Source organism: Eurypyga helias, unplaced genomic scaffold (genome assembly GCF_000690775.1).
Source record: "Eurypyga helias isolate BGI_N326 unplaced genomic scaffold, ASM69077v1 scaffold20627, whole genome shotgun sequence".
NCBI classification, from domain to species: domain Eukaryota; kingdom Metazoa; phylum Chordata; class Aves; order Eurypygiformes; family Eurypygidae; genus Eurypyga; species Eurypyga helias.
The window spans coordinates 24987-40385 of NW_010260189.1; the positions used below are offsets into that span (position 1 = coordinate 24987).

The following is a 15399-nucleotide window of genomic DNA, read 5'->3' on the forward strand; positions in this document are numbered from 1 at the left end:
TTTCCGATACAGAAATCAGGCTAAGAAGTGAGACTCACAACCTTAATAAACAGAACAGAGTCATTTTAACCAATAACCTTCTTCAAAAAGTCAAATATAAGCCCCGTCACAATGAACAGACAGCTCAACGTTCCACCTTAATTCATTCCACGGGGCTACCTCATCTAACAAAAACAGGCCATCAAAACTTATTTGAATTTACTTTCAGTGAACAAGGTCTTGAAGCACCTTCAACATGAAAAAAGATATCTTCCAGCATCTTTAAGGTTAGATTTTTGTTAAAGGTAATCAGGTGATGGTGTTTTCTCAGGAATAATTCCATAAGATGAACTTCTGTGACTTGAAACTATGTTTAGTGTATAGCCCAGTTACTCAAGAGAAGGCATTAAGGCATGGCTTGACAAAGGTAGAAAAGCTACAGTCTTCATCTATTTGTAACACTTGCTCCCCTTTCTGAGGTTAAAAATGAGATTGCTGTATTCATCAGTACTGCCTAATAACTCATTCCAAACTCAGCAGGCAAAACGGATGTAGGAAGATGCTGAATTAACATTCACTAGCACGCTGAACACTGTGCTTCAGAGGTGTCTGACCGCAGGATCTTGTGAGCCACAGAAGAAGCCTCTGAAATGCACTGCTGGGGAGAAGGGGTCTGCCTGGCACCCAACCAGAAACACACTCAGAGAAATCTCTAAAACAAAACCAAGTATGTTGAGATAGAGGTAATTATTTACACTGATAAAAGGGTCAGTCTAAAACTAGTAAAGACGAATTGTTACCACACAGCCAACAAACAACATGACTCTTTCTTGATCTATACATGGAGAATGAGAGTGCAAGGGGAAGAGGGGAGGAATAAACGCCAAGAAACTCTGCGGAGTTTGTTCTTTAACAGGAAGTTTGTTGGGCGATTTCAGTGTAACCGCAGCTCTAAAAGCAAGGCTTACCAGCAACATTTCATATGCAAATGCTTTCACTGTCTTTAACCACATGCGAGACACATACAGCATGGCTGACTTCTTCCAGATATGATAGTAACCATAAACATTTACATATTTTCAACCCTAAAGCTCTCGGGTTTAATGTCAAAAAAACATACTTTCCTCCAAGTTAGGATAGTTCATAGGTATGACCCTCTACAAAATGCTCTCTCTCATACACATGCAGCAGTGGTACAAATGAAAATAAAACCCTAAAGTCTATGAATAACACTAATTAGGCAAACTATTTAATAAGATTTGATAGGTATCTACCCTTTGGAGCCTGGCTATTCTGGAATTGGGTGCGGCTACCTTCCTTATTGCTGAGGTTTGGCATGATTTTGGGGGGTTGGAGTATTTTTGTTTGTTTTGCAAAACTCTGAACTGGCTGATGAGATTACACCAAACTAGGACTAATTTTGACCATGTGCTGGAAAACAAGATTTGTAAAAGAAAAGCCTTTTTTTGCATTTTTGTAAACACATACAACTTTCTTTTCTCTCAGCTCCACTTATGCAAAATGTTAAAGTTGCTGTAGCAGGGCTGTTCCTACCTCACTGAGCTGCCGGAATAACTGACACAAGTGTCCTCTTTGCTAACATGCACCAGCACAGTGAATGGAAAGCATTTTCAGTGTACAAACACGAGCTGTGAACAAAGTGTAAACAAGTATTGGCCACATTTTCAGAATTTCTGTAGAGCTTTGCATTTCTGAGCCTCTACACCACTGGTGAAAAATGGAGGGCACATTTACCAGTTTCTAGAACTATCTAATCTTGACCTAAAGTAAATACAGTAAACCTACGACCTTTGCAGTGAGCTAGGAAGAAGTCTGCACTGTGTACTTCTTATCCTTATCCCACCCAAATCCTACCTACCTGTCTCCCTCAATTTCTTACATGGCTTAAAGTCAACCTTAGCCAAGGCTAAAGGAGCAAGTAGTTGGATAAAAAAATGCTTGTGCAAACTTTTCTTAATAGGAAATGTGATTTTAAAATTATACAGATATTGAAAACATGTTCAGTACTGCATGAAAAAAAGGACCCTGAAATACATAGTGTATACTCATTATATAACCCCAGTTCCCTTTCTGAATTTCCCTAGTTCTGTTGCATAACATTCAGGTTTTCTATAGGATGCAGTGCTTCAGTATGCAGCAGATTTCATGTCCCATCTTTCTTCAGACCTTCCTTTTGTATGCGGGGACTATGTCTAAGTCATAAGATAAGGTCAGCATAGTTCTACTGCTAGCACTTGATCTTAATCTTCAGACTTCCATTTGCTGCTTTTAGCTTACTGCTTACCTTACACAAGCAAGGCTAGGCAAACGGTGAATCCATAAAAGAATCCACTCATTCTGCAACACAAATTGCTCCAAATACAGCTTTGGACCCTTCAAGTACATTTTTACAAATGAAGGGAAAAAAGAACTAATAAACAGTATTAACATTTTTATTTAATAATGATGTGTTTATGTACCTTATAAATTGAGAATATATGGGTTTCTCACTCCAAACAGATGACTTACACAGATATTAGATAGGCTGTTGCTCATAACAGTAACACTGTCAGCTGCATAGCAGGTCTGTCTGAATTTAGAACCATATTAGAACAATATTAGTCCTCCTGACAGGCTCACACAAACCCATAATGCCCTAAGAATTCCCTACAGCTTTATGAAATAAAAGAATGACTGTTCTGATTGCTAGAGGCAATATCAGCAATGGAGTACACTGCTGTAGTAAAAACTTAGATTCATACACTGACCTTTCCTCTTGTGTGCCTCTAAGCACATCCCATTCCGCACAGTAATTCCACTCAAGTGCACCCGTTTCAGAAGTGGAGCACGGAAGCAAAATGCAATTTTTAATGGACAGGGATGAAGGAACTAACTGTTCAGCTGAAGTTATAAAAAAATTTAAACTCAGATGGAATACTGTCATACTAGAAGTTACTAGATGACCAACACACTACAATTCACGCAATGGCTTCATAAAAAGTGAAACATGAACTTTAACAGGCAGACATCATTAGCATTAATTTCTTTTTTTCTGTTAACAATCAAAGATATTCATTACAACCTGGAGCTCTTATCACCTGCTAAAATACTGGAATCTGCATTTCTGTCCTAACAGTCCAGCTAACTCACATCATCACAAGTATATGCACGGCTGCGGGACAGCAAACAGCACTGGATCGCGCTGCCCAGGGAGGCGGTTGAGTCACCAACCCTGGAGGTATTTAAGACGTGGATGAGGTACTTAGGGACACAGCTTATTGGTGGTATTAGCAGTATTAGGTTAATGGTTGGACTTGATGATCTTAAAGGTCTCTTCCAACCTAAAAGATTCTATGATTCTATGAAATGCAGAAAGAAAAGCCTGAAGGACTCTCACGGATGTATGAGAATGCCATGGCATGTATGACTAATAAAGCAGTGCATTAATAACAAAGTGGGATATTAAATGCCTCCTGGCATAGCAAATAGACTGGGGTAGGAACCTGATGAAAAGCTGTATTTAATTATCTGAAGTGTCATAAAACACAGCCATGGAAGGGAAACTAAACAGATATCCTCAGTGCTTGTAATGCAACTAAGAAGTCCATGGTTGGACGTATAAAGCAACATTTTGCATTTTGGGGGGTGGAGGCAGGGAAAGAAAGATGTTTTTTCAGCAAGGGTCTCGGACACTTCCCAGTTCTAAACATGCCATATTTTTGATTCATGAAGGGAAAGCTCTTAGTGTCATACTGAGGAAAAACAGTGATGAATCTCCACATATTCTAGTCGCAACGCAAATTCTGCCAAGTTGTCACATAAATGTCAAACGTTTCTTGTGGCAACTGTCTCTCTTACTGACAACAGTAAGATTGTTGCCTCCTCTTTCCTCATGTTTTGAAAATAACCAGACTGTTGACTGGTAACCTGGTTGCACTTGGGTTAAGGTCTTGGCACCCTGTGCAGTACATACAAAATGACCTCATCTAACACAGGTATTACTCCAGGCAATCCGCAGTGCAGTGTTGGTTCCCATCTGCCTCACAGTGTGAATGGTATCTTAAAGGGAAGTGGTCTAGTGGCAAGCAAGTGGCTAAGTCACTCCATAATGTATATGGGAAATTAATAGTCTCTATTTACCTGACATGCTCTTGACTTTATCATAGAGAAGCCTAGAAATTGCTTTTAAAAACAACACGAACACCCAACCTTTGGGGCATCCAGTGGCAAAGGAAGAGAATGGAATGTATTTGCTGAGCCCCTAAGAGGTTCAAATCAACTCCCACAGTGCAGGGGATTTTCTTTCTTAGACCTTACCCTCATGTCTTCTCACCTCACACACATCTGATGTATTCTTCCAGGGTACTAGTAGTGTAATGTAAAAAGATGCCAGAAAGTGAAAGTACAGAAACATACAGGATATACTAGAAACCAAAAGCAGAATTTAGAAACAATAAAAGAAATAGAAAATAAAGAGGAAGAGATTTAGGAAGACAATGTGTAATAACACTGAGGGGCAAAAAGAAGCAATACAGGAACAGACTGAAAATACTACTTACTATAAAAACACAGGGCAAAAGCACCAAGAAGATGAGCGATTCATGCAAGGGATGAGTGAAGAACACATGTGACATATTGACTGATATGCTTAAAAAATACTGACACACATGCTTACAAGACATACTGACACATATGCTTACAAGAGACCTGGTGGACAACAAACTGTTTTGGTTTACACATCATGTCAGAAGAAATCACTAGGACTCATCAAGGCAGTGGGCACTGGGTGCTTGTTTCTGACTTACTGTCTTGTGAATCCCAGCAGCAGATTTTAAATATTCTGGTTTCTTGCTTTGTGACAGGGATTTAAAGCTAGAAAATTCTCTTTGGCTAAATACACCCACTGTATTTTTGAAACAAAGTTTCTTCAATTTCTGCTAATTACTTTTACTGGATTTACATACCTAAAAAAACTCTACTTGCAAGCATAAGTACATGAGAGGCTGTTCTAAAGACTCTCATTGCAGAAATCCATAGTATGAACTAAAACAGATTATAGTCAAAACCATCAAATCTGCAAAAACTCATGTTAAATTGCTAAACATGTTAAGCTTCAAAAATAACCAATCAACCAGTACATTTACGTTTTTTCAAGGCAATGTACTAGCAATTTCCTTCTATAGCTACTTAATGAATTATTCCCTACTATTTTTAGCACTACTTAAAAGATTCACTATGGTGACAATTTCATTAGAACTAGGTCAGAACTATGGTGTTCAGCACAATCTGATCTGAAGTAGCATCAGATGATTACTTCCTACTTTGGAGAGTACATATTTCTACTTTTATCATCTAAAGCAAGCACACAATACATACATTTATTTCAACTTTAAAAACAGTATCACATACGATGTGGAAACAAAGATAGGACCTACAAATACAAGAAATTCAAAGTGTAAAGACAAGCTCTACTTCACCTTCTACTTGCGTTTGCTTCTCATTGAAGTGTAGTAACAGTATGAAACTACATCGTCAGTAACAAGTCTCTGAAATTTTCTTTTCACCATTTATGAACCCTGACATTTTTCACTTTATGTAATATTCTGTTTGTTTGCTTACCACTAAAAGCCAAAACACAGAATGGTATCTTTAGGAATAGTGAGAATCCAAACAATACAAGAGAGATGTCACAGTGCTTTGAGTCACTCCGCACCAAAATGTGCATACACAAACAATAAAAGTGACAGGTTGGGAAGGCAACCATCTCCACAGGATAACAAACTGCCTAGGACAACAGGAACCCTATGCATGGGGCAAATATAGCAGGAGAACATGGTATGGTGACAGCATCCGAGCAAAACTAAGGACACCTACGTCATGAACCTGCAGCAATTCAGCTACTTAAATTGCACCAGCAAGACACTAAGAAGTTGTTCTTGACTAAAATAAGGTGTTGTGCTACATAAGAATCCTTAGGCTACTGTGCAGGTAAGTGCCATCCCAGACCTCTCATGTCTATAGCCCTGTTCCAACGAGCTTCATGGTGCCCTTCTGTTGTTCTGTGCTTTCTTCAGTAAAAGGCTCCCATTCATGTACACCTGACAAACGGGGACTGGAATGGTATCATCAGAATAGCTATCATAGCTAGTACAGAATACCATGTGGAGATCACAGAGGTTCTTGCCACAGCTTTTAATAAATAACTACGCTGTATTTTTTAATGGTCAACACCAAAAGGTCATCATTCTTTGCCATCACCTATTTCTTCGAAAACAGATGAGAGATTTTACCTCAGCTGTCTGCTACGTTACGCAAGACTAACTGAATTTCACAGAGTCAATCTTCAGGCAGTCCTCAGATTCCAACGTTAAATTTCACAGTGCTATTTTATCAGATTCCCACCCCAATAAACTAAAGGCAGAACATCTCAGACACAGGTTAGTTACACAAGTATTTTAATTATTGTTGATCTGTAATGAACTGTGTTTAACTTAAAGTGCTTTTCCTGTTGTCTTCCTGGCAGCCATGTTCTTAAGAGTTTAGGCTTTGTTTCCATAAAGGAAAGGCTGTTCAACAAAAGACAAGTGCTGTTGCCTAGTACTATTTACCTCACCACCAGGACTGCGAAAGCAATCTGTGAGGGAAAAGGGGAAAACCTAAGAAAAGAGGAATTCTGGGACATTATAATTTTTATGAACTGTATGGAGGTGTACCTTGACTGCACTTCCCAGCATTCACTCCTGTCATACTACATGAAAGTATTTTTGTCAGCTTGCATTTGTGAGTGTATGTCAGAGGATACTAAGGGCTTGAACAAGTATAACAGAAGAAAACAAAAACATCAGTGATGAACTGTCCCTAGTCAGAATCTTTAAGACTTCTAATGACCACAGACTGTCATTCTGTGAAACAAACAGATATAACCCTAAACTAGATGTATTCCATTCCTTAAAGTATCCTCTGAATTCAATCTATTAAATCTATATTCAGGTTTGTTTGTGTTGAATATGCATACAAACACATACACAAACTTACAGTATAAGAAGCTAAAAAGTAAAAATTAGTTTATTAGACACAGAAAATGACATACAGTTTTTTGTAGCCACCATGTACTTACTATTTAGTTGAATCTGATAACTGATATTCCCGTCGTCTATCGTAACACTCCTGAATTCCAGGGTCATTCCATAAGCTTCTTATTGCATCTACGTATGGGTTCTCAAAAGTTGACACTTTCTCTACATCGACTTCTCGAACTAGCTGTGCATGAGCCTAATTCAAAACAAACAAAACAGTAAAATTTACTTCAATTTCTGTGTTTGCAGATGGCTCATATATCGTGCATATGATCAAGAGGAGTAATGTTTCATATTGGTCCTGTCATAAACATGTGCCTGTAATTTGAAAAATCAAGTACCATGAAGAAGGTTGTGAAGATGGAAAAAAGAGACCACAGTTATAGGGAGTTCCAGAAATGAGGAAGAACAGAAAAAACCTTCATTTTCTTATGGAAAATATATAGATCTCAACATGGATCAGCATATTATTTACCTTTCATGCTAAAAGACACTGTTGAACAGCACACCTACAACCCATTCTACCAGCTGAACCACTCATTCGCAACTGAACCTAGGACACGTGGACAACACAGAAAACACAGTAAGCCCCCAAAATATTCAAAGATGGACATTTTACCAAAACCTATATTAATGTGAACAAACTTAGTGATGGTGCAGGAAGGATACAGTAATGCTGATTTATTGCGGAAGACCTTAAAGTAAATGGTGAATGAATTAAAATAAATAGAGTACTGAGTAAATTATGAATGAGTGATGATACAGTGTGTTCAAACAAAGATAAAATAGTGATGAATATTAAATTATGAAAGAAAGTGAATTAATAAATGTACATACGGGCCCTTATTTCATACTGTTCTTACCTCAATCAGTATTATTTAGATTAAATGGATGAAGAAGTCCCATTAAATTTTATATTTAATTAAGCTCATGTGAAAGAAAGCTTTAATTTTGGTTTTTCAGGTACAATCTTAGAGCACACGGAACATGCTTTTTAAATGATGATCAGTTATCTAACTTGACAGATTTAAACTCTGATTGTAGCTGTGAGAATGGAAAGGAGGGAAGGAATTTGCCTTTCAGAGAGCTTGGTAAAAAGTTCTCAATGTTACAGCAAACATAACAAGTTACTACTAAAAAAGAAAAGCAAGATTATTAGAAACTGTCTCTAGTTTCCTTTTGTACTATAAATTAAGGAGATTCTTAAAAAGTAACATCTGAATTTGGGAGTTGCTAATAGGATATAAACCCTAATAAATACATCACCCTCCTAAATACTTAAAATTTTGAGTCAGCACTACCAAAGAAATACTGCAGAACTATTTCTAATTTGTCCTGGAAGCACTATATACATATTTCAGTAACAAATACATGAATGTATGCAGCTGTGTAAAGATACATGCATGTGCAAACATACACACACACAAACCGAAGACAACACATGAAAACTTGGTCAAGCAAGAAAACTGAGGATTCAACTCTCATATCTAGACTGCATTTGAGATGAGGACACAAACCTCTTTCCATCTAAGATTAGGTGAAAGCATACTGAAAGGTGTGTTCTTGTTATTTTTTGATAAATTTATCCTCTACACACATACAAGCTTTACCCCTTTTTACTCCCCACCCCAGTCCAGGAAAAAGATGCTACTGCTCATTACTTAACATAATGTTAAAGTTGGAAATTTATTTCATTAAAAATGCATCATTCAACACTAGTTGTAATACTTTTATATATATAGACAGTGGAATAACAAATGTCTACCTCTACCAGGTTTTGGTTTTGTGGGCTCTTTACATTAAGGCTCAGAGAAAGCCTTGGAAATAGCTGAATAATTAAGATCTTCAGCTGTACACTGCAATCAGAGCCTTGAGCTTTCTTGCTGTCTCATTTTCTTTTAAGCTGCACCAGACATGAAAGGCAAACACTAAGCAACCACTACAGGGCTGCAACCAGAATTAAAGCAACATTTATCAAGGATTGTGTCAAAATTTCTATATAGATAATAAAAAAGGTTTCTGAAACTTACATTTAAAGGTCATATTATTGCTATAGTCCTTGGGAAAAAAAAGCTGGTTTAATAACACAGCAAGAGAAACACAATAAAACGATTCATCACCCCAGCAGATTCTCTTGCCATATTAGAGACGTGTGAGTCACGCCAAAGGAGAATACAGGGGAGTTTAAATGTACTACTTAAATGCAGAATTGACATCTCCATAAGAGTACTTTGTTACATAGTTCTAGTAGTTACCCTAGTATCCTACTATTCTACCCAGAAGTTTCCGATCCTCTTTTTATAAACAAAACGTTTTGATAGCAACAAAAGCGTTTTCTGATGTCAGGCAGAAGAGTAAAAAGTTACCTTACTCTCTGATAACTAACCCACCCAGTGAGTAGCTTAAAAAGCTAGCTGAGTTAGAAAATTAACTATGTAAAACACAGTTTCCCCGCATGAGACATGAGATGCCCTCCTATGAGATGGAACGTATGTGTTGTTTAGGGAAAGGAAAGCTATGGGACAGTGCAACTACAGCAGCACAGTGTAGATATTGTTTAGAAGTAAATAGATCTCAAGAGCCCAACGCTAACACAGACCCTTTCTGTTATGGCAAGTCAAAGTATGGGGAAATAAAAGGGTGTGATCATTTTTCTACTTTCTGTCCAGCTTTTTTATTTCCCATACACAAACTTTAGGTTGCCTGCCTATCACTGTTAATCTGTTGCCTAACAAATAAAAGCAACATAAATACATAAACACTGCTGTTACTTTGATAGAATATCTAATTCCATGTTACGGCTTGAATTACCACTTTCAGCATTATTCACCCCTTCCCTGTCAAAACCCTGTATGAATTGTAACACTTCCACCCACTGAAACAATTTCTTCATCAAACACTTCTGGCAATCAACCTCTACAGAACAAACCAGGTTCTCAAAACAAAGGAGAAAATAGAAAAACACGGAGAAGAAAAGAAAGAGGAAGCATTCATAAGCCGCTCCCTTTCTACCAAAAGGACAAAGAGGCAGATGAAGTAAAATGAGTCAGTCCTGGTAACTTCAGCTGTTAAAGTCTCCACTATTTTCCTCCTCTGTGAAGCAGGTTAGGTTTTGGGCATTCATCCTAATTTTGTTCATAGTAATTCTAAGCAGAGTAATTTACACGAAAACTGTTAAAAGAATTGGTAACTCCACATTTAATATAATAAAAATCTTTCCGAATTAATATCTCTAAAAACAAATACTGATGTTTACATTTTCATATTATGTAACATAGAATTTTAACCTATAGATGTTAAAACACTTCACAAAGGTCTTAAGTACCACTAAGTGCAGTTACACAAAATTGTCACGACACACAGGTCAATCATTTCCAATGGCAAAAGTGTAATAATATTAGAGTTCAACTAACAGCAATTACTGCTAGATTACTATTATATTTGAGACTAAGATTCAGTCCTCTAGGAGGAAGTAAATACTACCTTCAAGTGGTAACAACTCTTCTATAAGCATTTCTAAGGAGGTTATTGAGGGATTACAAAACCTGATGGGTCTAAACCGCAAGTCACAAAAATGTTAAACGGCATACCACACCGTTACCCAGACACCCATACACAAACACACACTCACACATCTTTACACATCCCTAATTTAAAAAAAAAAAAAATTAAAAAAACCCACCACCACCAACAACCACTTTGCCTATACCATCACTCCAATTTAGTGTAATGTCTCTGTGATCATTTGAAAAAAATCTTCCTTCAAGTAATAGGTTTCACAGATTTAGCATAGCTTTCCATAGCCAAACTATTCAGTCCCAGTTTCCTAATGTACAAATTGTCCTTAAATGGGTTTGAAGGAAATAATAGAAATTAATTCTGCTGCAAGACCCCGAAAGCTTCTCCATCAAACTAGAGATGCTTCTTTTTATCTTGCTAATATTTTTTATTTTTTCCTGCCATTCGTTTTTTTGTTTACAACTTTCAGGAAGTCTTAAATCTTGCTATCACGTCCTATTTAAGTTTATTATTTAATTTTAAGATAATTGTTTCAGAACAGTACATGTCCAGAATGGGAAAGAGGGTAATTTAGAGGCAGAATTAGATATGCTCACCACTCTATTTACAAAAACACAGTAGAATTATGTAACTTCCAGCAGATATGGTGAATGTACATTCTACCTAAACACACCATATATGAAAAACATCAATTGCCACGTGTTTTTAAAACCTACGCTGCTCGCATGTGAATACCAAATGCAGCCACAAGATTTCCACATCCTGATATTGCCAGGGTGAGGAAGGAATGGATTTAAGACTTAAAGTATTCCTTCAATCTATTTCTGCAGTAATAGGAAAAATACGGGATTCCCAAAGGTACCTGGAGATACATGATCCTAGACAACCTACTTCAAGAGAAAAAAACATAATTGATGAAAAAGTTCTTGTAATTCAGCACTATTATTAAGAAAATGGGTCACACTTTCCAGATTCTGCTCTCTGGTGCAGCAGGATTACATTAATGGTGGTTAGAATTAGCACAAGACTTCCCTTCCGAGCTGAGTTGATGTTACACTACTGCACAGAACTTGCTTTCTTTAGCTATTTTTGTACATTTAAATTAAGCTGGGTTTTACTAATTTACTCAAAGTAATATTTTACTGAATTACCACAGTGGTCTACTGTGACAACAAGAGCAACTGAATGAATAAACTCAGGAAATAAAACCCCACTTCACACCAAAATCCATTTCATCTTTCCAGTTACAGGAGGAACTAAATCAGTCATCTTCATCTCTTTTCTTTTTTTCCTCTGTAAAGCAAAATGAGTTTTAAGAATAAAGGATAAGCCAGATCTCTGAGGAAAAGCTTCATCAACAAAAGGGCATAAAATTGTAATGTTGCTTTCTCTCTTCTGTAGCCTTTGTATGCAGCAAGAATGCCAACAGAGCATCACAAAATACTGGAAGTCACAAGACTGGTCTGTCATCTTCTCCATGACCCCGCAGAAAATGGAAGGATAAAACAGAAAAAAACCATAGCATGTTTTTCAATTGCCTGATTCATGATAAACATGCATGGTCAAGAAGCATCTCAAAGTACGGATACATAAGGATGCTAAAGGAAAAGACAGACCTCCTTTTCTCCTTGTTTTGTTAGCTTACCTTTCTACATGTCTGTCTCCTGCAAAAGAGCAGGTAGCACCTAGGGAATGGAGTAGAGGTGATAATCACCCCAGAAGTCTGATGTTGTCACAGGCTACTGATGTCCCGTGACTGAACTGAATTACGTGTCAGAAACCGCTATCAAGTCTGAAGTTTCTCTCAGAAAAACTCTGCAATGGGACTTCAGACCTAGCTGACAGTCAGACAATGAAAAAAACAGATTACACACTATGATTATAACATTACACAACACTCGCTGACTTCTCATCACTACAGTGTCCTTTAATGAACTGCAACACAAGCCATAAATCACCAAGAAGTAATATATGGAATAAGCAAAGGGCAGCTCTGCAGGCAAACTTTTCCATGAAGATAGGAAATAGTATGCAATTTCTGAGCAACTACTCAAAAATCTGACAGCTCCAGGTTGCAGAGATGGAGATGCATAATTGTAGTACACTGGAATATTTGTTCTCTGGGGTGGAAGTCTTAATTACCAAAGTATCTCCAATGCTTTGCCCAAGTCTGGTACACCAGATGATTTAACAGGCATATAGTGCCACCTGGTACAGTGGCACTGCAGAGATTTCAGAGCTGATGAAAATTACAGGTATAAAGTTGTTTTTCAAAAGCAAAATGAAACTGAATCATGTTCTAATATTTGAAATTATTTGACCACATTTAATTACTAACATTGCAGTGATTTCTAAGCATCTTTTATTTATGTGCTCCTGGCCTGGGAAGGAAGAACAACCACTAAAACCAGAGGAGTTTCTAACTGGAAGGGATGTGGGGAAGTTCTCACTCCCTCTCTTGGCTACACAAGATCTAAGCTCCATAGGAGACAACTCAATAAATATCCTCTCAATTGCTCTATGTTCTTCTCTGATGACACAGGTGAAAACGAAAAACAGAAGTTTCGGCTTCAGATTTTAGTTATTCATTCTCCCCTTACCTTTATTCGCTAGATGTAGTAGCTTCATTTTTGGATATAAAGTAAAATACGCTCTACATAGAATTAAATCTGTTAAAAAATGATAGACTCTCTCATCCTCTCTTTTAGAAGTTTCATAATGCTAACTCTTCAGGCAGATGCTCAAGATTACCAGGGGACTTCTGGATACTTTTTTTCTTAGGTAACATTTTTACAAGGTCACATCATTTTAAGCATTACAACTTCGCTTGTTAATGACTACATAGGCTGTTACACTCTTCAAATACTGCCCTGGCTCGAGAAGCTGAGCTTGAAGATTACATTAATGGCCAAAAACAGAACAGCAGGTTGCAAAGACCTATTCCAAAAAAACATTACACTTAATATTTACTTGAATGTGTGGCATGTTATATTTGCAATGTATTATAAATTAGGCATTTGCACATCTCCTGCTGGCAATAAATGCAGCACCCTAGCAGAAATTTTCACACACTGGTCCTGAAACTCAGTAACTAGTGAATACTTTCTGGGCACGTGCTATAGAAGTCTGTTACCTTTGCTGTTGAGGATCCTGGAAACAGAAAACCCTTTACAGTCTGGGTAACAGTTTCATTTTGCAGAGCTGGACAAATTCTACTGCTGATTTTCAGAAACCTCTATATGGATCAGCCAATTGCTAAATCTTTTCCAGATGCTTTAGCAACTGACCTCCAAATATTGCTTTTGTCTTGCTGGGAGGCTACATATTCTGCCCTGAAATTGCTCAGGATAATCTGCCTAAACATCCTACTTCTGCCAAAATGCTCTTTTAAAATGTACGTGCAATTATATTCTAATTGTAAACAACGGCTTCCACTTCTTAAATTACAGAATTCATTTATATACATTTAACAGCTCGATTAGGACTTACTACATTAACTCAGCAAGTTCAGTTTGTTTTCCAGGTTTTGCCTAATTTTGCTTTGAAGAAAATAGAGTAAAATACAAGTAAACAAGTAAAATAAAGCCATGCAAGTAAAGGCAGATCCAGAGCACTGGATTGCAAAATCACTTTACTACTAGGTTTAAAAATTAAATTGTCTCAAAACATTATGTTTCGACTTCTTTTACAAATGTTATGTTTACTGACAAATTTTCAAAGGTTTTCAGTGGGTCTCAAAATTCTGGGATTCACATCCTAGTTCAGATATATCCTTAAAATGCCCAGTGAAGTTGTGGAAGGTATCTACTGAAGTTCTGAAATAGTTCAAAACAAATTTGAGTTCTGACATTGCTAAACTGAACATAAAACTAAACTCAAGCTCTTCCTCTTGACGTCACTAGCCATAATTTACATCCTCGTTTGATCCTCACAATTAACAACTGACAGCCCAAGTGGGTAAAATTTTTTCTAGTGCTAAAATATATTTTGGAATTTAATCCAAATCTGCAATGACAGAAACTACCTTAAAGACATTTCAGATTTGAACCTGCATAGGCAAGAACTGGCAAAGAGATCTCTCCTCACAAGAGTTTTTGTAGCTAACATGTATCATCCAAATTACTGCTCTATCTACATGAAGGTAGTATTATCAACAAATATTACAAAACATATTCAAGGGTGTACACACAATCACGTTTTCATAACAACATCCATGTCCTAGGCTTTTTTCTTCTTTTTTTCCCTTTTTTCTTGAGGACCACTTTTAATTTGAACATCTCAAACAAATACTGCGCAGTAATCCTACAAAAATTTATTGTACACACACATAAGAAAAACATACCATTGTTTCCTGAGCTAGCTAAACCAGTTAATATGCAGTTAACATATGCATAACAATATGCAGTTTTGCAGTTCACACAGTAAAAATGTGAAACGACTGGACTGCTCTTTTGTGTTACTCCAGTTGAAAGTCCAGGTAAGTGTCACTGAAACCACATGCAGTAAATAGGGGGTCAGAAAGGGGTGTATTTGCATCTAGGAAACCCAAAGAACTCACTCTCTATATTCAGCTGGTATAAACTGGAGTAGACGTACAGCTATTTTTAACAGCAGTGAGCAGAGAACAATGCCAACCGGATTCAGGGATGCCATTTTCCATTTCAACACGGTTCCTCATCATGCATATCGTTCAACAGCATGTGCCTAACTTCTCATCAGGAAACAGTATTCAAAATTCAGGACTACATGGTAACAGAACAAAATACCCCTCACAATCTTTCCTGAAAAAGATCTTCCACCTGCTTTGCCCACAGAAAAATAATTA

The 15399-nt window shown here is 37.2% G+C and overlaps 1 protein-coding gene across 1 annotated transcript in view; it reads right to left on the reverse strand.

Moving 5' to 3' along the window:
- LOC104512108 (guanine nucleotide-binding protein G(q) subunit alpha) overlaps positions 1-15399 on the reverse strand; it is a gene marked incomplete at its 3' end in the record, with an annotated part of 57433 nt that overhangs the window by 7609 nt on the left and 34425 nt on the right. The window contains exon 2 of the mRNA XM_010154958.1: positions 7097-7251. Within this exon, the coding sequence (XP_010153260.1) occupies positions 7097-7251 (155 nt within the window). The remainder of the gene's footprint in view (positions 1-7096; positions 7252-15399) is intronic.